Below are 23650 nucleotides of genomic sequence, written 5' to 3' on the forward strand. Positions count from 1 at the left end.
GAAGTGTTTTGGGTCCACAAAGAGTCTAGAGGCATTTAAAGAAATAGGGATGGCAGTTGAGTTGAATTCAGTGCTTCACTTTAAGAATTCAAGACAAAAAAGGTTGCCGTGCAAGCGGTTGGAAAGCACAGACTTCCTTAACTCTTGGCTTCACGTCTAGGACTAAAATAAAGCTCTGAAAACTTATGTTTATTGCTCTATTATGCACAATGTGAGAAATTAAGTGCTTTAAAAAAATGTATTTGATTTACATGGCTGCTCACTCTCCAAGCAACTCTTGCATAATTGTTCTTCTAATTCACGGAAACATGGCCAGAACATCTGGTATTCAGGCTGACTTTCAAGTGGTTTTGATGTCCTGATCTATAAGCCAGGATGTCTATTGATCGATTGATATCTATAACTCATTATCAAAGGGTTCTGGAGAAATGAAGTACCAAATTAGATAGAATGGGAGAAACTGAAATAGCGGCTGGTTCTAAAGGGCTGAAGAAGTATTGATCTGACAAGCAGCAGATGAATCCTAGGCGATTTAACACTAGGCAACCTAGAGAACTTCCAAGAGTCAAGATCCTGCCATTTTGGCTTATAATATTCTTTGTGTAACGTGGCGCTCATAAAATAAAAATAATCCCTTCATACAAATCAACAGACATCCAGTTGTTAAAATATGTCAGATATTCTGATTTGGGATACCTAATGATTATAAAAACAGTAGATAAAATGTTTCTGCAAAATCTGCAGAGCCAAGTAAGGATTGATGTGAATGCTGTTGCCTGCACCTGCTGATAAGCAGATTGAGAAAGTGTCTTTTATAGCACTGGAAGCAAAAAAATGCAAGATTATGTTGCTGCTAAGGGAAAGCTGACTTAAAGTGATTCATAATATGCAAATGTAAGATACATTTTTATCAGCAATGCTGACAGCTTTCCCAAAATGAGATGCCTAATTGTATGCTGGTTAAGTTCCAAAAACACAACCATTTTTTTAAAAACATTCCACATTTTTTTTAAAAAAGTAACAGATTTTATACAATGGGCTTTTATTTGTTCAGTTGACAATTATTTTAAAAACATGAAACAGAGATAAAGGTCTCAACATAAACAATACAACACAACAAATGTTGATTGTGAAACATATAAAGCACAAAAAAGTGTAGCCACAGCAACTTCCAGTGACAGGATATGCCAACTTCTGGGCTGCTGGATGCGTTAACAATTAAAAAAAATACTACAGAGTATCTCCCAAATGGCTGTGAGGGCTTGCATACTTACAAAATCCTGCCATGGGAATGTGGCCAGTCACAAAATAGCCCTTTACAAGAAGGCAAACTGATGAGGCTGCATCCCACCACCCATATAACCAGGGGAAACCCTGCTTTTTACCTTGCAGTTAAAAGCTGAAATATATAATCCCTACTGATTTTTTTAAAAACAAAATCCTAAAAAATACAAGGAAAGTCTTTTCCCTGCAGAAACTATGCTGACTCTTTTTTCAGCAAAGTCTGTTTTTCTGTTTAGAAGTGAACAGATGGCTATGCAGATGGTCCTGATTGGTATGGTTTGGATTCTTCAATAGTGGGATGTGTTTCTGAGATGTGGAATCCATGGCAAGAGATGGGCTGCACCTCATGAGAATTGGGAATAATGTGTTTGGAAGACAGTTTGCAAATCTGATCTGGAGGGCTTTAAACTTAATCCAGTGGGAGAGGGAAAGGAGAGCCCAGAAAATTATGTGATGCCAAGTACTAGGGATGGGACTGGCAGGAGTTTGTACAATGTGGTGGCACACAAAAATGAGCATGTAAAAACAAGGCTAGGTCATGACATGATCCAAAAATTCCACTATTTTGATAGAAATACACAAAATGTGTGGAACAGGGAGAACCAGAACTCTCAATGCAGGAAGGTGAACATGATTATGGAAACCTGGTGGGATGAAAATCATGAACAGAATGCAAGGATGTTCCTTATTCAAAAGGAACAGACTGGACAAAAGGGAAGGAGTGGCATTATGCATAAGGAAGTACAAGCATGTACTGAGATCCAGGAATCTGTACACAAAGGTTCAAAAAGCATCTTGGTAATACAAGAGGAAACAACCAAGATATTATTGGAGCCACATGCTACAGATTGTCAAGCCAGGTAGAAGATGGAGGGAATGCCCTTCTGGACACAAGGACAACTAGCAACCTAACTAAACCAGCACAAATGGTTGAAGTCATAAGCTGGAAGAAGCAGAACAAATTACTCTCTGAACAGAGGGGGAGGGCGAGAGATAATAAAAGCAAGAAAAGACTAAATGCTAATTTATAAAACAATGAGTCAATAAAGTATTAACAGAGGTACAGTAAATGATCAGGGAGGAGTGAGAATGGAGGCGCGAAGGGAATAATTTAGTTTCAGCAAAGAAAAATTTAAATATAGAAAAAGTTTCAGTTAGTATTGCTGCCTGATTGTCATCAACCCTTCTGGGGAAAAAAAAAAAGAACCTATCACAGATACTGTATCATGAACTTCCTGATGTGATGAATGAATGTGTGCAATCTGGCTCATGAATAAAACCAAATAAACTGCTGTGATTTTGGATGTTTTTGACAGGTGGCTTTGCCCACAGATTTGGTTATCACCCAACATTCACTTGGTGTTTTGCTCCGGGCTTTGCCTATGCAAGCCTAATCAGCTGTAAGAAATTCTGTCAGCCTCCATCTTAAGTTGCTGGAGACCTCCTGGGGAGTCAGGGTCTGTTTGACAACTCCTACCTCAGTATCAAAATTCAGAACCTTGACAAACTGCAACAATGAGCAGAAAGCATTAAGATGAAAGTGCAAAGCCCCTCATTCAAATATGAAAAATCAAAGGCATGAGTATGGGATGAGGGAGACTATAACAGCCAGCAGTGCATGTGAGAGAGATCTGGGTGTCTTGGTGGATCACAAGTTACATAAGACCCAACAGTGTGGTGCATTTGCAGAAAAAGCAAGTGCAATCATAGACAGCATCAACAGAAGTATACTGTCAAGTCATATTTTTCCTGTATTTGGTGTTGATCACAGAGTATCTGGAATAAAGTGTGCCCAGTTCTGGATACACATTTTAGGAAGGACATTGACAAATTGGAGTATACAGAGTAGAGCAAGCAGAGGAACATTTGTAGACATTGGGTATGTTTAGCCTGGTGAGAAGACTATAGGGAGATACGTTGTTCCAGAAGACAGGAAAAGAAACAATGGATTTAAATGACAAGGAGGCAGATTTCAGTTGGACATCAGGAAGAATTCCCTAAACAATGGAATAGAATCCCTTGGAAGATGGTAGACTCTCCTTTGCAGAAGATAAACAGGGGCTGGACAGTTACCTGCTGGGGAGGCTACAGGAGTGGTTTCTTGCACTGAGCAGGGGATTGGACTTCCCCAGTTACCATGGCCATTTTTAAGAATTCTGGGAGTTGAACTCTACACATCGGGAAGTTGCCTATATTGGAAAGCAATGGACTAGATGATCTACAAGGTCCCTTCTAACCCTTATATTCTATGCTTCTATGAAATCCTCAATCCATTAATAAAAACAACTCTATACCTATTCTGAATTGTGTGGTTTATCTCACAATAAAAAGTAGGATTAACACCCACCAAAGCTAACTTAATAATTCTATCAAATAGAATCAAGTATTTTTAATTCAAATCAGGCTTCTTACTGATTATACATCAATTGAAATTAATTTCCAGTCATGAAAACCAATTGAGCTTCAATACAATTCAAATACTGAAGATGACATAAAGTCTAAGCATTTTATTAAAATAGTGATAAGGATCACTTCTGTACATCCAGATGTGCGTGTGTAAATGTGTGCGTGTGTGAGAGAGAGAGAAAGAGAGAAAGCGAGCACAGAAGAAATCAAGATTACAGAACACATTCTGGTCAGCAAAATGTTTTTAAAATATCCCTATAGTTACATGAACATGTATGTTCAGAGAGGCTTAAAAACAAGTGCTGAGCAATACTGACGCACCTGTAAGACATTAATAGAATACCTCATTCAAAAACCTTGGTTAATGCCCCAACCTTCCTGACTCACTAAAGCCCTTAAGATGGCATGCTACAAAAACGTAAACAAAGGCACTCTGGTGATTAAACTGACAACCAGGCAGTGGCCACTGAAAGATTATTCTGACTTACCTGTGGCTTGACAGAAGAGGACAAAGGTGCTATGGGCATTAACATGCAGGATCTGGTCACTTAAGAAAGGGGGTAGCAGCGTAACTGGCACAAGATCTGTGATAGACCAAACTTCGGGCTGAGGACTGCTGGGTGAAGGAAAATCACTTCCAACACAGGATGAAGAGGTACCAGTAGGAGGAAAAGCTACAGAAGCTGAAGCTGTGGCAGAAAAAGACAGAAAAGGGGAAAAAAAGAAGAAGAAAAGGGCACTAAGGAAAAAAGTTTGTAAGAAACACTTCACATGCCAAAGAAATGCATAGGAAAGAAAAAGAAGAGAAAAAATAGCAAGCAGAAATACAAAGGAAAGTCATGTGAGTTCCCTCTTCTTTCCATTCTGTGTCAGCCAAAAATGGAATGAACCTGTGTAGATTTTACTGTGACAAAATCAATCTGAGGCTCAATAATAAAGATGGAATACAATTAATTTCAATATTTATTCCATAACCTTTTCACATATACATAGTTAAAATAGAAAAATAAAAGCAAAATGAATTACACAAAATATAAAACTATTCACAGCAATACCATCTAAGAGAGGTTGGGGAGGGTTTCCACAGTTAACAAAAAAAGTTTGGGGACAATGTGGCCTACTGAGCAAGGAGATTTCTCGCTATTCCTAACCTCCCTGTTCCTTACATAACACAAAGGAGAGACACAAAGACAGCAAGATACAGGTATTAAAACTGTACAGCACAAAAGGATTTTACATACAAATAGTGCCACTGTGAACCACATTTAATGTATTTTAGTCCACGGAGAGAGCAAATAGTTGAAACTTTGGCAGTTTTTGTCTGTTTTTTTTTTCTTCACTTGCTTTTTTCAAATGTTGATGGATGATGTGACAAAAGTGTGAAAATATTTGGCAAAATTGGATATGGGAGGTATAATCAGATCGCTTCCCAACTGTGAAAAAAGTTGAAAAACAAGTATCCTCTACTATCTCTTGAGTGACATCCATCAAATGTTTGTCAAATTCTGCATTGTGTACATACTACACAAGGCTCTCAAAACTTTAGTAGTTTAGTGACAGTGCCTCCCATCGTCCAGTTAAAAAAATCCACAAAATGCAGTTAATGTGGCAGTGTCCAACACCTTTTTAAAAATATCTCTTTTCTATGCTACATTTCCCCATAATCCAAAACTGAGCACTTATAGTGATTACCTTAGTAGTATCTCTAAAAATAATAAAACAAAATCATTTAACCAACTTATCCCTGAGAACCTTATGCAAATCTATCTAGACTGTCCCAATATACATCAAATTCTACAAAAGGTACACAAACCATTTGGGAAAACTTAAATGCTTATTTCATCAACTATAGTTAACAGACAAATTACGATGACTGCAGTACATTAAGCATTATAAATCACTAGATGCAAAGAAATGTCCAAAACTGGACAAAAAGCCTATAATTTACCAATCTGATAAACTAAATATTATTTCCAATTTGGAATTAAACTGAAATTAGATTTTTAACGGCAGTTAAATATATGCAAGCTGTAGCTACTTAAATCCTTTTTGGCATGGATCTGCAAAAAGAGTTAATTTTACTTTCTATGAAAACAGGAAATAAAATAGTATGTGCAAATGTTAAATCATCCTCAAGGAAAAAAAGTTTGAAATTTACAACTGGCCATTTAAAATAAAAATTCAACAAACACATGAAAAATAAACATGGAACAAAATGGTTTTTTAGAAAACACCAGATGGTTCTTTGTTCAATCCAGGTGTGAAATTACATAAAACTGATGTCATAGAGATAGCCCTTTGTGGCTCAGTTATCACATTTAAAATGTGGTAAATCTGAAAAGAAACAATTTAGAACAATCAAATTTTCATCAGAAAAACTAGGACCTGTTGCCTTTAATCAGCCTCAGCATCTGAGTCAGCAAATTTAAGTTCACACTTAACATCGAAAGGTTTGTCCTTGACATCTCTGTAAGACTGTGAATGGTCTTCATCATGCTGAATGTGGCCATTTCCGTAGTCTGCTTCGGTTTCATAGCCTGTGTCATGTGCTGGCTTTGGATGTTCTCCACTTTGGGTCAGGAGACTGCCTGGCTCCACCAGTGTCTCTTTCACACTTTGCTCACAATCAGAAAAATCCACCTTGGGCTTCTTCTTCCCAAGTAACATAGCAGAGCGGAACTTCAGACACTGGTCTGGTAAATATCCTTTGTAACAATTGTAGACAGACTGACTCAGGAACAGCACAAAAACGAACAACAAGAGACACATCAAAAGGGAACTATCATTTGACTTTAGAAACATGGTCTTTTCAGGGACCTCAGGAAGCGATTTGGAGCGTTCAATGTTGGAGGCAGTGCTCACTAGCATTGGGACAACAGGATTTGTTTGTATCCTGGCTGTTGTGATTGGGACAACTGGAGTAGTTGAAATGTGAGCAGCTGACTTTTCAGTAGGAAAAGAAACCACTTTGGATGTCTTTTCATTATCTTCTGTTTGTGGGATAGGCTGATTTGGGCTCAGAGTGGTATGTTGGATTTTTTTCAGTTCCAAAACATGTTTAGCCAACACTTGTGAAAACTTCTGATTCTTCACTTTTTCTTCTGACAGGCACTGATAAATACCACTGTCACCCTCAGACAAATTGAAGATGAGCAGTGCTTTCTCCAGAAGACGGTACTTAGGGCTTTCCACCTTTAGCACATCATCCTTGAATTTCCAAACCACCTGTGCCAGGTTGGATTTCTGAGAACATTTTAACTCTGCAGTGCTCCCATGCTTGAAAGTGTGCTGCAGAGAATGCTCTCTGACTTTATCTGAAATAGCAAAATAAATGTGAATGACATCAGAAAGGATATTTGAAGAGAAGGAGACCAATTCAGCCATGGAAAATCAAATGCTCTTAATGTGAGTGCAGTTAGCCTATCACACCAACTTATTGTCCTAACAGTCAGAAAGCACGCTGAGACGAGGAGTAGGTCTCTAGTGTTTATTACTGCTACATTAAACAGAATCCTAACAAACTGAAGAAGCGTGGGAAAAACCCAGACAGATAAACCCCAAAAGTTAAGGCGGGTCTGATCTGTGTCTCTTTGAATGGCTGCTTAATTCCTCAGTATTACACATGCGTTTCCCCCCCTGGATAGGAGCCCCGTCCTGCTCACCATCAGTACTCATGACACTTATGGTAGTATCCAATTGGTATCCTTCTGCTGACAGAAAGCACTGATCAGGGTGATGCAGTGGTGCCCTTCAAATGGTAGGCATTCATAGACTAGTTTCGAAGATGGCACAGGGCCCGCAGAGTTATATGGGATCACTGAAAAATCACCCTGTTTATTCTGTTGATGAATGCCTCCATCAGAAGACTTCAAAATGGTCATGACCATTATTCGTGCAACACAAGGTACAACTTACAATGGTGTCATAAATTATACCCAGGTTCAGCTAAACAAATATGTGTAGAACTTCTCTGTTGCTATATTTGGAAGTGGAAGGGAACATGGGGAAAATGTGTGAATGATCCTATCAGATCAGAGAAAAAAGTCTAATAAATTTAAGTTTTATAATAAGCACTCAGTTATCACAGGAACAAATATGGTACACAGGCTTATCCTAAAAACAAACAAATGAACAAACAAACAAAAACACAAACTTGGAAAGATAAATGATCTCAAAAGATAGAAATGTCCCTAATAAATATTTAAATATAATCTTTGAAATGCAACTTTGTGTTTAAATATTCCTGCATAGAAGAACTTGTATTTTAAAACAGTTAATACTTTTAAAACAACTCTTATTCTTGGTATTTTGATAGACTTGTAAATTTGCAAACTAAACCAGAAACAGCATCACTGTACAGATAGGCTTTCAGTGTTCAGAGCCCAGCCTAATTAAGGAATGTCCTTTGTTTTGAAAGCCAGATAATATGTCAAATGTAAAATTTTCAGAAAGAATCCACATGGCATGCTGAGAGTTTTTACTGACTCTAACACTTATCTCTGACTACAAAGCGGGCTTGAGCATGCAGTGGAGTTGATGGGATTTTGGAAAAAGGATGCATTGCAAAAAAAAATATGTTTCGAAGTTTGACCAGCATTTCAAAATAGATTACAGCTAGAGCAGTATCATGTAACAGCTGTTATGACCAATAAATAACCTCTGCTGTTTTTTGCTCATTTAACATATCATTCCTGGACATACAAAATTTGTTTTTGGAAGGCAAGCTCTGTCAAGTAATCTCTCAATTTGCTTTATTTTTTGTCAGCTTTGGAAACTCTTTCTCAGTGGATGAGGAACAGGAATCTAAAGGCTATAATGTATCTCATAATTTAGGATAGCTAAATAAGATCACTGAAGACATGCTAGATAAAAATAGTCTATGTATGGATCCATATGTAGGCAGGTTCACATAATGCTCTTGTGTGAGACTGTTCTTTGGTACTTCTCAGAGTTTCATGTGAGGGCTATTCATGGTTTGTGCAATTTGGCAATTCCATGATGGAGTTAATATTTGGTTATGAATCCAGAGATGATCACAGTCCCCTTTGCTTCTAAGATTTTTAACGATAGTTGCAGAGTGGGAAATGGAGCATGTTAAAAATATAAACAATGTGACAACAACCTATATATTACATGCAAATATAAAGTACTCTCTATAGTAATTGTAATGAACTGAACATGGGTATCAAACATTTATTTTGTGTTATTTTTCAATCACTTATGAAGACAAAAGCTTACCTGAACAAGAAGAGGCATCTCCACCTATATTCTGAATCCAGTCCCTACAAAGAGTAAATAGATAGCATGAGATACAATAAATTTGTCATATCCCATATGTATTAACCTACTACAAAATCATCAGAACTTTTTAAAGTTACACAAATGGATATTATTAACTATTATTAGTGGTGCAAAAAAATATTGGCTGGGGGCGGGAGAGAGACATCTTTGCAGAAGGTAGTACTATATTTTGATAAACAGCTGCAAGCAAATTCATGAAGTAAAAAAGTGTGATGCCCCTGACAGCTTGTCTATTATGGGAAGCTGATGTAACTGACTGGATGAGCTACTCTTTCTCTCTGATTTATCAATGAGAGAAGATGGTGCGCTCTGCTCACTGTTTTCAACCATCAGCTTTTGGCTGTCCTAGCATTTCTGCCAAAACTCTGTTGTCACTTAATCCGGGGCTCTATTATCCATCTCCAGAGGAAGGGGAGATCTGTAGGCTGCCTTCCAACAAATGGAAGACTCTTGATGCACCAGAGTGACATTAAGTACAGAAAAGCAAACAGGAAAAATATAATATTTGAAGCCAACGTGAGTGTTTGTATGTCTGTGTACAGTCACTTGGTATGTCAATCTGGAGGGCTTGGGATAATTCTTCCTGGTTCTATCAGCCAGCAAGTCAACACAATCCACAGTAAACAAAACCAGCAAATCCCTTTTCTTGGGGTGGGGACGGGGTGGGGGTGGGGAGAGACAGCAAGTGGCCCAGGCAAAACAGGCCATGGGTGTCCAGGATAGACAAAATGGCTTGATAACCTGCCATTTTCATCAATTCCTTTTTCTCCTAGCATTTATACCAGGCACAAATGGGTGACCCCAATCTAAAATAAGAAACTGTGCTTTTTCCCCCTAAGATATGGTAAACAATAATTATGTAAATAATATATCTTGCAATACTGCTGTGAAATGCAAATAAATATGAAAGTTCCAGTCGGTTTGGAAAGAACAGTAAAGCAGGTTAGTGTGGTCTGAAGTTGAAGAGTTGGAGACTGATCTAAAAGGTGTGTTCTGATTCAGGCAACTTGTTCTCTTACATCCTAACTTGCTTATACATGGAAATAAATATGTACAAAGGCCAGAACACAACAGCTGTATTTAGATGACAAAGTAATAATTACAGTATACAGACAGAAACAATCCTAGTTTGCTTTTTCTGGGTCCCCCTTTTCCTCTCTGGTACGATTAGAAGTGTATTTTTCAGTTATGAGAGTCTGTTGTATCATCGAAATCTGGCAAACTGTGATTAATCTGAAATAGGACTGTCCTAACTACCAGGAAACACACTGAGACAATGAACTGGTCTCTAATATTTATTACTAGTACTTAACAGGAATCCTAACAAACTGAAGAAGCGTGGGGAAAACCCAGACATATAACCCCCAAGGGTTAAGGCAGTCCCGATCTGTGTCTCTTTGAATGGCTGAACAGTTCCTCAGTGCTACGCATGCGCTTGACAGTCTGGGTGGGAGCCCCCTGCTCGCCATCCTTACTCAGGACAAGGACTTACTGAAAAGCATGGTTTATGCAGCTGGCTTATTTTCATAAAATATGTTTTAGTTTAATCACAAATTATAATTTAGATGGAATACTAAAACACTACTAAAATCAGAAGTGAACATTTCCAATCTGTTCACATGTTCACAAGAACACAAACACATGAGCCCAGGCGAACTAATTGGAATTCTAATGACCAAACTAATTATGACCTGATTTTCAAAAAGCAAAATATTCAAGCTATCTTTTACTTTGTGTTTTATATATTCTTCACTATATTTTGTAACATTTGGTTTAGAATGAAGTTCTGTTAAGTTGCATACATTTTGTGAAAATGAGAACATCCGCATAGGTCTTCAGTTCATATTATTTTCTCTGCTTCTACCAAATATGCTAAGATTGCAATTTTTTTTTCTTATGAGTAAGATCCACTGAATTCAGCTGGACCCAGTTCCAAGTAAACATACACAGAACTATGTATTAAGTATGATAAAGTGTTCTGCATCCCATTGTTCACTGGAAGGTCGTATGTTTTTTTTCTCTTTTCTAAAGTATTCTAAACAAAGTTTTTCAGAAATCTTTTCTCTTCCATCCCATCCCTGTTACTTTTCAGAGTTCACTAACTATCCACATACTTAAAAGTTTTTTTTTCCAGGTGAGAAAGAAGGGGCAATAGGCATTAGAACAAGAAATACAATTTCAAATGAATAAAAAAATAGAGGATTCTCAGGATGTTGCATTTTGTGCAACGTGTATATTTGGAATTGCTTATTGAATGACATTTCCTTTGTTAGTTGATCCACATAAGCATATTTTATCTACTTTGTGATGTATAATGTAGATGCATCTCAGTACTTTTACCTGTTAGTCTCACTTTCTTTGAAGATATCAATACAAAAGGATTTATGGGGATTCCAAGCACAATATGGATCTCTTGCCAGGACACAGTCCACACAGGTACTATACTTTTCACAAAATGCAACAGGTGACTGGACTACTCCTGTATTGGATCCTGCATATAGATACTGCTTTCCCTGCAGAAAGTACAAGGGCAAGTGGTAGATGAGGGCATATTTCCCTTCCCACCTCAAGCAAGAAGGAAGCTTCACAAAAAATTGGGCAACTTCTCAAAAGAAAACAGCACTGTTGAGAACTATCAGCCTGTGTAAGCCAAGAAACGCAACCATAGTCAAAACCTAACAATATTAGGCTGCTATGCAGCTGAATTGACTAACACAACTTCAATCCTGCAATCTATAATGATTCCAAGGACCTTCACTTAATATAATAGTGTGGACTTTTTACTGTAAACTGGAGAAGCAACAGAAGTACCCAGAATCTGTGGTGTCTTCTGGAGGGAGTATTAGAAAGACAACTGTAGACCTTACTATGTATTCCTCCAGCTGATGATGCTGCAACATTCTTTTCCCCATTAAAGAGATAATTGTGACGTTAATACAAACTCCCAGCCCTGGTCTTTTTAGAAGAGATAGCTAAAAAAGCTCATCATTATGTTAAGATATGCAGTGCTTGGTGTAAAAGAAGCAGGCAGGTAAACAATGGGAATGAGCTTGTAACATCTTCCACAAGCAGGACTCATCCATCATGTCTGCTAAGCCATAATGTGGTTTGTTTATGGCCTGGCTTGTTGTGCGATCTCAGTCACTGTGGTTTGAAAGTAATTGACTATGGCAGGGATGGGCAACTTGTTTTCTCAGCTGTGAATGTAACTCTTCCAACAAATTGTAGGGATACTTTTGGTGACACATGGGGACCAATTGTTTTTAAGTGTCAGAAAAAGGCCAACACACTTCCACTCTTAAGCCCATTTTCCAAACAACTTGTGTGTAAATGCAGTAGCAAAACTGTCACATTAAGGTGGCTTGACTTCAAATTGTTTTGGGAAGACTTGGGGGTGAGGATGGAAATGGGAGTGGCTTGTGTTCCAGAGGCTGTCTGCTCCCATTCCTAGCATTATTTTTGAAAAACAAAATAATAAAAATTCATGTTGCTGAAATTTGCTGCTGAATTGCAGATTGCCAACAATGGTTTAATCAACAAAGTATGATAAACAAATTGTGGCTTAGTGCTGAGTGTGAACCTGATCACATAAAGCTGAATTATGTCAGATTATTTGTCTATCTAGCCCAGGAAATCTGCACCCTCTGACACTAGTTCTCCAGGCTATTAGACAAGAAGATATATTAAGATATCCTAGACTTTTCACTCTTCATGCAAATATATGCTTATCTCTGAGTGATCACATTCCCTCCTGCCTACAGTCCCAATTCAGAAAGCTATACACTAGTCTCAAAAGGTCTACATTAATACAAACAATTACAACTTGAAACAGATTGCTTGATGCTTCCAGGCTAAAAGCAGAGCATATCAACAAAGAGTGCCAATTGGGTTTTTGAGTCTTGGTACATTCAGATCTACCCACCACTAGGGAACTGCATCTGTCTTACAGCCTAAGAGGCAATCAAGCTCCCAGCCGTTGTGTCTGACTTTTCCCCATCTTTACATATTGTAGGCTTTGGTTCCCCCAGGCTTCTTTTTTCAGGATTACTACAATCTCCTTGTCCTCACTCAGCCCTACCTTTTTTGAAGAAAGCAAGAGAGTCTGAATAGAATCAAAATTTGGGAAGAGCTGAGTTTCTTCAATAATATGCATTCGGTTTTCATAGCTGATTGCTTTGTGAAGAGCACCTTGATCTGAAACGACAGAAGGCAACCTTTTTGGCACCCATGTAAAAATAAATAAATAAACACACATTGCCCATATTTGGAATCTACAGTTTCCTTCTTCACAAGAGGTTTCAAAACCTTTCAGCTTCCTTCACTTTTCCAATATTTTATATGGTGCTTTTTGCTATATAACTACAGCAGTTTCACCTCTGATCCAACTTTTGTCGCATTCTTTAGCTATTCATCTCCATTCTGTTAATCTTTGCTTTACATAAACTGCAGTGATCTATGTATGCAACTCTTGAAAGGCAGAATGAATTATACAAAACAACGCTGCTACCTCTACCAAACAAACATGCAACAATACAGTATCAGCAGCAACTGTCATACCCAAAAGCACTCAGAAAAAGCTAAAACTTTACCCCATGATAGAAAATTGGCAGTGACATGCCCAGGACATTGTGCAAGAATTCCCAGACTGAAAAGATCATCTCACTTTTACCCAATTGCTGAATTTCAGATAAGGAGTTCAAGGACATGAAGGAGAACTTCTGAAGATACATATATGCAAGGAGGCAGTTCTTAAACTAATTAATCCTGGGCCCATTTTTTCCCCAGTTTCAATTAACTGAAATTTGAGACTGGATTGACCTCTTCAGCTTCACTGAAAAGCTACCTCTTCTCAATACAATGTGGTCCTGAAACCACGGAAAACTCACCTGTACTGATGAACATGACATCATACAACGTGCCATTCAATGCACGGACTTGGTCCACTACAATCTGGGTATACTTCACATCACGCTTGATCAGTCTGGGTCTGTCTCCTATTGGGGTCACAGAATCATCCATCAAAGGATGGTCTTTGACAAACTGTAAGGTTTTGTCAGGTAAGTTGAGTGTACTCTTAAAATTTTCTGCTTTGGCCTCCTTGTTTATACACTGTTCCATGAAGAACAAACAAAACACATGCAACATGATTAATGAACACATAAAAGGAATAATAAAAGCTTTAAAATAAAGTCTCTGTGTTTCAAACACTATCTAGCTATATGAAGTGATTTCTGTATTTTTGCAAGAGGTGTATCTTGAGACTTTTCCAGAATGGATGAAATTAACCTAAACTATGGGGGCATCATATCATATGCCTTTTCATTTCTCTTAAAAGAGATTCTTTGGAAATGGAATATTACACTAGGAATCTCAAAGATAGAAAACTTATTAGAAGGTATGATCAACAATAAAAATGGATCTATCATGCTTTTAACGGCATGTGCTGTTTTCTTTTGTAGTCTTTGTTTGGTGACTCCTTCCACCTAGAATTACATTGTCTGAGAGGAGCAATTATGTAAATGTTCTAAACAAACAAATCAAATTGATAAGCATTTTTCTTCAATTTCCTCATCAAAACTATTTTCCATATATGGCAAGCTATTAACACTGGACAAGTAAACCATTATAATGATCTTAAACTAGCTGAATTCCCCTAAATTAAACCAAATGGCTAAAGGATGTCCCTATCTAACCTTAGAGCAATCTGTCAGTGAGATTCCAATGTTAAGTCCAAGAGTATGGTTCTCTTAAAAGCTTCCCTGTGCTCTTCAGAGATACAATTTAGCACATATCAATGACACAGATGACACAGGCCAGATGGTTTTATCCACTTTGTCAGAGGTGGGAGAAGTGGTACAGTAAGCAACAACTCACTATCCAGACTGGTGCCACTATTGTTAGGGAATTATCACTATTAAAGTCAGAGGCCGTGCACAAAGGCACCTGAAATCTGCATAAGACGTGTCCTTACAATTGCTTTTTAGAAATCAAGGTAAAGGAACAGTAACCAGTTTGCAGGTTATCCAGACTTACTGCTCCAGGCCGTGGTTTAGGAACCTCTCCGTTGTATCGCAACCATTTTGTGTGGGATTGTTCAACTGTGGTGCTTTGCATGTACTTTCCTTTGGCAAAAACATCTTCCACCGTAGAGATATTGTAGGCACACACTGCTGATAGGCCCACATTGTTCCTTAAAGAGAAAAAGGAAGAGGAAGAGGAAGAAGAAGACGACTTATTCACCTTCCTACCCTCCTGTGGTAACAAATGGGTCTCTAAAACAAAAAGCTATTACTTACAACTGAGGGGTAAAAACCCCATAAATCACTGGTTCTTTTAAATTTGAAGTCTTTAGAATAAAAATATCATTGACAATGTTGAAAAATAAATTTTTATCTGGGACTGAGCAAAACAACCGGGCCTTGAGGTAGGAAGTCCATTTTTTTTGTAAAGTTCGATGTCCTCCTTGGTCCCCCTTGAAAGAAAAGGAAGAAAAGTGAGCATTTTCTCCATCCAAGATCAGTATTTGTTTGAAACAGTTTTGCCCTAAGTTAAAGCATCACAACGTATTAAAATATAGAATTCTGCCAAGCCATTTTTACATTTTAGGCACATATTTTAAAAGTGCCAAACATCGAGGAGGAAAAGTTCCAACCTTAACACATCCACTTCCAACCTTACTAGAAATAATTCTGATCATGAAATGGACATTTCAGCTGCAACATGTAAATCTCAATGATCTGTTCTGAGGTTGGAGCAATTCTGGAACATGTCTTCGACAAAGCTTCAGCATGATATAATAGAACAGGATATTTCAGAATTGGAATGTTTTGACTTCAGAACACATTGTGTACTTCTATATGCACGCACACACAACCACCACCACCACAAAACTTTTCAAATAAATGAATAAGACTCTGTAGGCAGCCTCTGCTTTCACATCATTATATACTAACGAAGGCCACTTAGGGTCTCTATAATGTTAATGGCTTGAGGGCTGCTGAGATAAATACAGCTCTATCCCATACCACAAACAACTTTGACATTAGGAAGAACTGCAACTAACTTCTCCCTGTGAAACTTAATTGACATCAAATTGGGGAGCAGCTGAAGATATTTTATAATTCTGTTTCCCACTGTGCTTAAAAGCTCCTGGGCTGCAAAGTAACAGGAGGGCCTCAGCCTGCAAATAATGAATTTTAAGCCAGAGCCTCTGAAGGAGAAATGTGTACTATTGAAAGAATTAAAATTTAACATATCCCTGCTCTCCAGATTTTGCTGTGGACACACTTTTAAAACAGCAGGCATCTTTTCTTACATACCAGCAGCAATGCAAAATTATGTGCATCTTCTCTCTCTCTCTCTCTCTCTCTTGCCTTCGAGTTATTGTTGACTCCTGTGACTGCCTGGACTGCAGTTTTCTTGGTAAGGTTTTTCAGCAGTGGTTTGCCATTGCCTGCTTCCTAGGGCTGAGAGAAAGTGACTGGCCCAAGGTCACCCAGCTGGCTTTGTGCCTAAGGCAGGACTAGAACTCACAGTCTCCCAGTTTCTAGCCTGGTGCTTTAACCACTACACCAAACTCCAGATCATATATTTGCTGTTCTACCACTTCAAAGCAATGACAAGCTGTCAGTGGGCAGAGCAGCAGCATCACCACACCAAAGTGCATTTGCTTGGAACTGCTGGGATATCACAAATCTTGCAGACTTCATCAGTTTCTATTGCTTAATTACATGTTGCAAATTAAAAGCAGAGCCTAAAATTTTACAAACTCCCCCACCCTTCCACCCACAAGAAAGAGTACAAGGTGACAGGCCCAATAAATGTTCAGGGGGAAAAAAAATCACATTGTTTCATGGTAAACAGGTCCCCAATAAAAGGAACTTTTTTTTACTACACTCACATAAAGAGTGGCAGAAGCAGACTGGTTATCAATAGTTTTCTCTTGGCACAGAAGGACACATTCCAGTCAAACATGTTTGATACCTTTGATGCCAAGTGGCCACTATTTCTTGATTCCTTTGGGGTTACTATGACTTATAAGCATATACGAGCAGAGTGACGTGTGGCAGTACCATAAAAGCCCTTGGTTTTACAGGGTACCAGATCAGGCCCCTGGTCTTTTTTCTTTTCTGATTTTCACAGACATTTAGCATAGTGAGCAATTCTGTTCTCTCAGCAAAAGGACTTATCAATTATTAATTGCTGAAAGTAATTCGGAATACTTTTAATGTTTCTTCTTACGGAGAACTACACCAGACGCACGTTATGGCCTTCAAGATGCTAATGAACTACAGCTCCTGAAACCCTCACTAGAGGCTGTGGCGGCTGGGGCAGCCAGGAGTTAACCTACAGCAACATTTGGAGAGCCATGCAAATTACAGCTATCTAGGAACAGTCCACTTTAGTGTTATTCTGCTGTTGGAAGCACATCAGATCTAGTTTATAGAATGGCAAGTTTGGCTCTTAAGCAGAAAGGACAAATAGACTAACACTGTTGCCCTTGGGGATAGACGAAAGAAAAGGCATGTCTGGACTGACAAAACAAATTCTTGTTTCAACTGGTTCCTTCCTCCACCCTGCAAAGAAATAGAAAATGATTCTACTGTGACCCACCTTACAGACTCTAGCTATCCTTGGAATCATCAGTTTGTTAAGGAATTCGTATTCCACTGACACCTCAGTGAAAAAGAAGTACACTTTGTCGTCATTCTCATCAGGGCTTTCTGGGTCAGCTCTTATCACATCAGCAAAAATAAAATTTGGTTCTACATAAATAAAATAAACAACAGAATTTACTTTACCATTTTAATTACCCTCCTGTGGCTACTAATCTTTTCTGTTAATGATTCATTGGACACTTTTTATCATTTCCACATTTCACAAACCTAACAGGAAAAGCTTTGAGACACCGCAAATTCTTTTCATGGACTAAACTCAAAGAGATCAAGCTTTTTAAGTGCAGGATTGAATTGGTGATTCTAATCTGCAATTACTTGTGTTCCTCAAAACAAGCTGTAAATACATACATAGCTCCCAAAACATGAAGACCATTTTGATTAAATAACATTTGACGCAACCCAGTGAAATGTTCCATGGGGCACAGATTTGCAGAAACAGCTTGTAAATAACAAACTGAGCAGGTTACTTACCTTGCTGTTTGAAGGCTGGGTCAAATGTCTCCTGGTCATTCATAATCAAAGCCAAATTAAACCATATCCAGCATTTAGGCAAAAGGTCTAAATACTGCCTTAAAAGATTTCATTCATGAAATCAGTACTTAGAATTTTGGCATCTGTTTCAAACACAGACGGAAGACTGAAAAAAACTGTGATTTGCTGAGGTTGTGGGTTAGAAAGAGATACTTTTTTTTTTTTTTTTAAGAAAATGGAAACAAATCTACATGGGATAAAATAACTTGACAGTTTGTTGAGGAACATTTTAGTGTAGATTTTTTATTTATCTAGGGTCAATCCCCCTCTAAATTTCCTTACCATTAAGCCAAGGAATTGCATATTCTGTCCTTAGTGGATTTTGAAGTGAATTCCTAGAAATAATAGGTTCACTTCCTAAGAAGTTGTAAGACGTTCCAGAGTAAAGATCCCCATCTGTACAACAACAAAGAGGCAGAACAAATAAAAATACAATGTATTCCAGCAGTATTCCCTTGAAACAGTATGATATCATATGCTGTATTTCTATTACACTTTCCCACCCTACTGAGTAAAATTGTACAAAGTTTACACTGCTTTCTTTCTCCCTGCCAAACCCCTATTCACCTCCTCTCTATTCCTGTATAAGCTTTGCATTGGTTGATTGAGTTCTTTGATGTACAAGTCCAGTCAATTCCCTGTTCTGGACAATATTTAATAGTCCCCTACTAAATTCTGTGTTTTAATTATTGAATGGTAATCTAAATAGTGTTATCTTAAATTTAATTTGATGGCAGCTCTTTAATTTCCACAAAGGGTTTAGAGAGGATTTAATAGTTGCCATTTCAAATCTCATGTAAATTTAATGGCTATTGTGAAGAGAGAGAGACTTTTAACAAAAGTATGAGGAAAATAAAATTTAGTAAGAACCATTTGCACCAAATTACTTTTTTTATCTCAGAGAAGTTCAGTTTTTGAGTTTCTATGTTCATCTCCTAAAAAAATAGCTCAAAAGAAACTTGAGTTCTAGCGCTAAACACATGTATATCTTCTGGATTTTGATTAAAGGATAACATTATTGGAATTACATACTTACCAACCATGACTGATGTATAACTTTGTGCAGGATCAAATGGGCATCTTCCTTTACCATCTTCATTTCTCCCCATAAGTTCAAATGTTTCCAGATTCTACAAAACAGTTTAAACTTGTTTTTTTTAAAATTTTCTATTTGAAATATAAATAACTACATTCCACCTTACAGCTGTGAACGTGTGGAGTACTTCTCAGCTGTATCAATTAAAAGGGCATTCTTTTTATTTCATTGTTAGATTTCCTTCAAAGTAGTATACATAGTGCTTCCACCTTCCACTTTTCCCTTGGAACAATCTAGTGAGATAGGATTGGGTTGAGAGAGAATGATTGGTTCAAAATCACCAGTGAGTTTCTGTGTCTGAGGGCACAATCCTAGTCCAATACCTTAATTACTATACCACACTGGACCATATTTCTATTCCATCTCTATGATAAGAAAAAAAAAGGGATATAGTGGGAAACATGAAGGGGGTGGAATTTACAAATGGCAGACGCCATCATTTGTAACAAACACAGGCACACATACAGAGCCATAAAAGTTCATTTCAGGGTCAGACACTGCCCAGAGGCATGCTTTCATGATTATTCAACTTATTTAAATATTTTTATCCCTGTTTTAATTCCTGCTAAAGGCAACTAAAAGTGGCAAATAATAACAACAAAATAAATAAAATGTCAGTGGGACTGGCAATATACAGAGACCAAACTCATGCAATCGTTTAGACTTAATTTTCGATACAGTGAGATCGATCTGTTGAAATATTCCTAACTGTTTCAACTTGTTCCAGATGTCAGTTTCCTACCTCCTGGTAAATATCCCAAAACCTAAGCAACTAATGAGATGCTACCTTAAATGCTAAAATAATATGGTTCCTTCCCCTTGTCATTATCTCAACATATAAGAAATAAATTTATTAAGAAAATCAGCCTTTGTTGTCTTAAATAAGCAGTTTTTAAAATCTCAGAATACTTGTAATTATTTTAACAAAAGTAAAAGCCATGTACTTAAAAATGAACAAAATGCAGAACTGTTTAACTTTAGCAGGATAAACATAATATTTTAATATTGCATGAAATCAGTGAATCTTGCTAACCCCATAACACTGCTATTTTAATGAGCAAATGAATCAAAATCAAAATTAAGTGTGTGCTCTGAATCGTAAAGTGCTTGCCTTTAAAATAAACTAGCACTGTTACTTTCCACTACGTATACATGCGTAAGGAAGTTATCTCTGGAAACAACATATGGGGATATCATGCTACTGAAAGCCTATGGAAAAACACATGAACAAACCACTAGGCTCCAACTCAGTCTTCTGAAAAAGACCTGGAACTGCATGACACACCTCTGCCCCACCTTCATCCACATTTTACCTTTCCCCTCTATAGATACGGAATGCTGCTGCAGAGATCCTGTTCTCTGTGAATGTTTCCTACACCGTGCTGAATTCTGGTCCCATAAGACTACAGAAAAGCTCCACTGGCTATGGACAATCTTTGCTGTAGTCAGTTGCCCTCTATTTGTGGAGGGTGTTGAGAATGATGGTGCTTGTGTCTGCCCTGCTTTCCCATTGTGTTAGAGTCTACATTTATTTGCAATAACCAAAGAGGGGTTGAGCCCTCATTTAGAAGCCAAAGGAAGGAAAGAGAAAGGTTGAAGTTAGAAGAAAATTAAGAGTGGTAAGATGGGATGTGAGCAAAGATCCAGGAAAGAATGACATGGACAACTGAGGTACGCAGAAGAAATAAAGTAGATACGCTATGGAGATTGTTGGCTATACTTGGGGAAACATGTCTCAGTTTATCAGGTGGAAATATGCACAAATCTTTTGCCTGCACATGTAGGATGCCTTTCATTACCACAGCTTTGTTGTCATCCAAATCAGAAAACTGATCAGCAGTTTGAAACAAACTTGGCCATTAAAATATAGTTTAAAACTATTTTGCATCCTAGCTTGTTCTGAAGGTACCAGCAACACTTTCTCAGTTTCAATAAAGTAAGCAAGTGTTTATTAAAGACCTCCTGGATTAAGTGTAAATCACATTGAGGAACTAATGGCCACACATATAGGAAAAAAGAACTATTAATATGCCAAGAAATTAACATTCTAACTCCTATGAGATTGATAAAACTATGAAGAAATTTAAGAGACAAAAGAGTGGAAGTGAGAAAAGGCCAGAATGTCAGTATATGATACAGAATGTTAAAGAATGCTTCTAATAATAAAGAAATTCATTAAAGTGAAGAAATTGCAGCAATGTAATGTAATTTAGTAGTGGGAAGGACATAGCTTAAAAAGGACAGAATTTTGGCATTGCTTTTGAAGTGATGATAGATAAACCTACAGAGAAGAAAGTTCACAAGAATTCTGTCCTTTGGAACAAATTAAGATCCAAGTAAAGGAGAGTGATACTATAGTATCAGACGTATGGAAGGCAGGTGGGTGTGTTTTTGTTGAAAGGAAGGATGTACTTCTGAAGGATTCAGGACAAAAATAATGATTGAGTCATGAGCTGACAGGGACAAGACAAGCGGAAAGTCAAGTAGTGCTTAAGTGAAGAAACAAAAGGAGTATTAGGCATGCAGGTTGTTTACATATTTTAACACTTTATGTCTATTATGAAAACAATATTCATAAATTATGTCTTTATGACACACAGCTACTAAGAAATTTTAACTGAATTCCAAAAGACAACTAATGCAATGGTCCAAAAAAATCATACAATGTGTGTTTTGCTCCCTACACTGCACAAGCTCAGCAACAGAGCTCAATATACTTTTCCAGTTGTCCCTAAATAAACTTTATTCTCACACTTACGAGATGATCACAGATAGGCTGAAATGCATTTGTTCCACACACATAGAGCAAAGTATCATTCAAATGTTGTAAGACACGAACATAGTTAAGGCACTCTGTCTGTAAAGGAGAGGAAGGAGAGAAAATAAAGACTTAATAAATCAAAACTGCAGTGTCCTGAAAAAACCCAAATTAATAACACAAATGGCTTGTGTTGAAAACGTGAAAACCTTGTGTTCCATCTCAACCACCTTGAGCATCCTATTGCTATAACAGCTGGATACTAAAAGCATTAGTAACTCTATTTCCTCTTTCCCCTTGCTATCCTTCTTTCCTTTTGTGTATTGACTTTTTAGACTGCAAGTCTAAAGGCACAAATAGTCTTCTTTTTATTATTCTGTGGCTCTGGGATCTCTTCAGGATGAAAGAGAGTACACATTTTTAAAATCAACCAGATTATGCTACCAATAGACAGCATAATTGGTGGATACCACAGTTAAAATATCCATCATGAATTATAAAACACCAGCTGTGTAATCTTATGCATGGTTTTTTTTTTATAGACTCTGAATTAGAAGAACCTTTATTATGATTATTATTATGGGTTAAAACAATAATCAAATATAATAGTTTAAAAAAACCCTTCAATATGTTAGCCCATGGCCAGTCCTATTAGTTATCAATCTGCATATCTTGTTTGCTACTGTACAAAACTTAGCAATGTTAAAAGTAATATACAATTTTTTATCTTACAGAAGGCAATGAGGAAGCTTTCATTTTACCTGTGAATCAGGAGAAATTAGGATTTGTTGACTGCCCTGGTAACAGTGGCATTAGAGTACAGGTAGTCTTCACTTACCAATGGTAATTGGGACTGGGGAACTCCGTTTCCAAGCAATGTGGTCCTAAGATGCGACATCATGTGACTGTATTGACTTACGACGGCAGTTCCAGCAGTCCCAGTTGCCATCATTAGGCAAATCCCGTTGGGTTGCAGCATACTGTGGTCCCATGATAGCCATTTGTGACATCCTGCAGTTAACCCACTGACTTTGTCTGTTGGAAGTCGGCAGTGAAAGTTGCAAATAGAGATCATGTGACTGTGGAATGCTGCAATGTCATAATTGCAAGCCGGATGCCAAGTGCCTGAATCATGATCATGTGACTGCAGGGATGCTATAACGGCCGCAACTACGAGGATCCATTGTAAGTACCCCTCATTCAGCACCACTGTAACTTCAAACAGTTGCTGAACGAGTGGACGTTAAGTGAGGACTACTTGTAGCAGACATTGCATAGTCTCAATACAAGGCAAGATTTTTTAAACATAGGGCTTTAGTAAGTCTCCCACTGAGGACTGTGGAAGGTAAAACATCAGGTTTAGCCCTAAATAATGTTCTTTGTTGGGCAGGAGAAACTAGCATAGTTAGTATCTGCCAAATTCCCATCTGGGATATGCCATATGACCTCTAAAGTGGGCTGAAATACAGCTAACCCCTATCTGCTATTCGGTATCTAAAACCCTTTCTCTAATAATTCTCCTAGCTTGAGTATATTCCAAACAATCTTATGCATGTTGACGTATAAGTATGCACTACTGATTTCAGCAGTTTATCA

General features: G+C 37.7%; 1 protein-coding gene across 2 annotated transcripts in view; it reads right to left on the reverse strand.

Annotated features, from left to right (window-relative positions):
• Nucleotides 1-4635: 4635 nt before the first annotated feature.
• The window catches only part of SEMA4D (semaphorin 4D), a 32745-nt gene continuing 13730 nt past the window's right edge, over nucleotides 4636-23650 (reverse strand). For both annotated transcript variants that reach the window (XM_063295239.1, XM_063295240.1), the window contains 11 exons: nucleotides 22055-22153; nucleotides 19237-19330; nucleotides 18483-18596; nucleotides 17605-17756; nucleotides 15288-15463; nucleotides 15025-15181; nucleotides 13878-14100; nucleotides 13070-13185; nucleotides 11332-11504; nucleotides 8929-8972; nucleotides 4636-7004 (listed from right to left, as the gene is read on the reverse strand). In XM_063295239.1, the coding sequence (XP_063151309.1) occupies nucleotides 6085-7004; nucleotides 8929-8972; nucleotides 11332-11504; nucleotides 13070-13185; nucleotides 13878-14100; nucleotides 15025-15181; nucleotides 15288-15463; nucleotides 17605-17756; nucleotides 18483-18596; nucleotides 19237-19330; nucleotides 22055-22153 (2268 nt within the window). In that variant the 3' untranslated portion in view covers nucleotides 4636-6084. The remainder of the gene's footprint in view (nucleotides 7005-8928; nucleotides 8973-11331; nucleotides 11505-13069; nucleotides 13186-13877; nucleotides 14101-15024; nucleotides 15182-15287; nucleotides 15464-17604; nucleotides 17757-18482; nucleotides 18597-19236; nucleotides 19331-22054; nucleotides 22154-23650) is intronic.

This window comes from Candoia aspera, chromosome 2 (assembly GCF_035149785.1).
Source record: "Candoia aspera isolate rCanAsp1 chromosome 2, rCanAsp1.hap2, whole genome shotgun sequence".
Lineage (NCBI taxonomy): Eukaryota > Metazoa > Chordata > Lepidosauria > Squamata > Boidae > Candoia > Candoia aspera.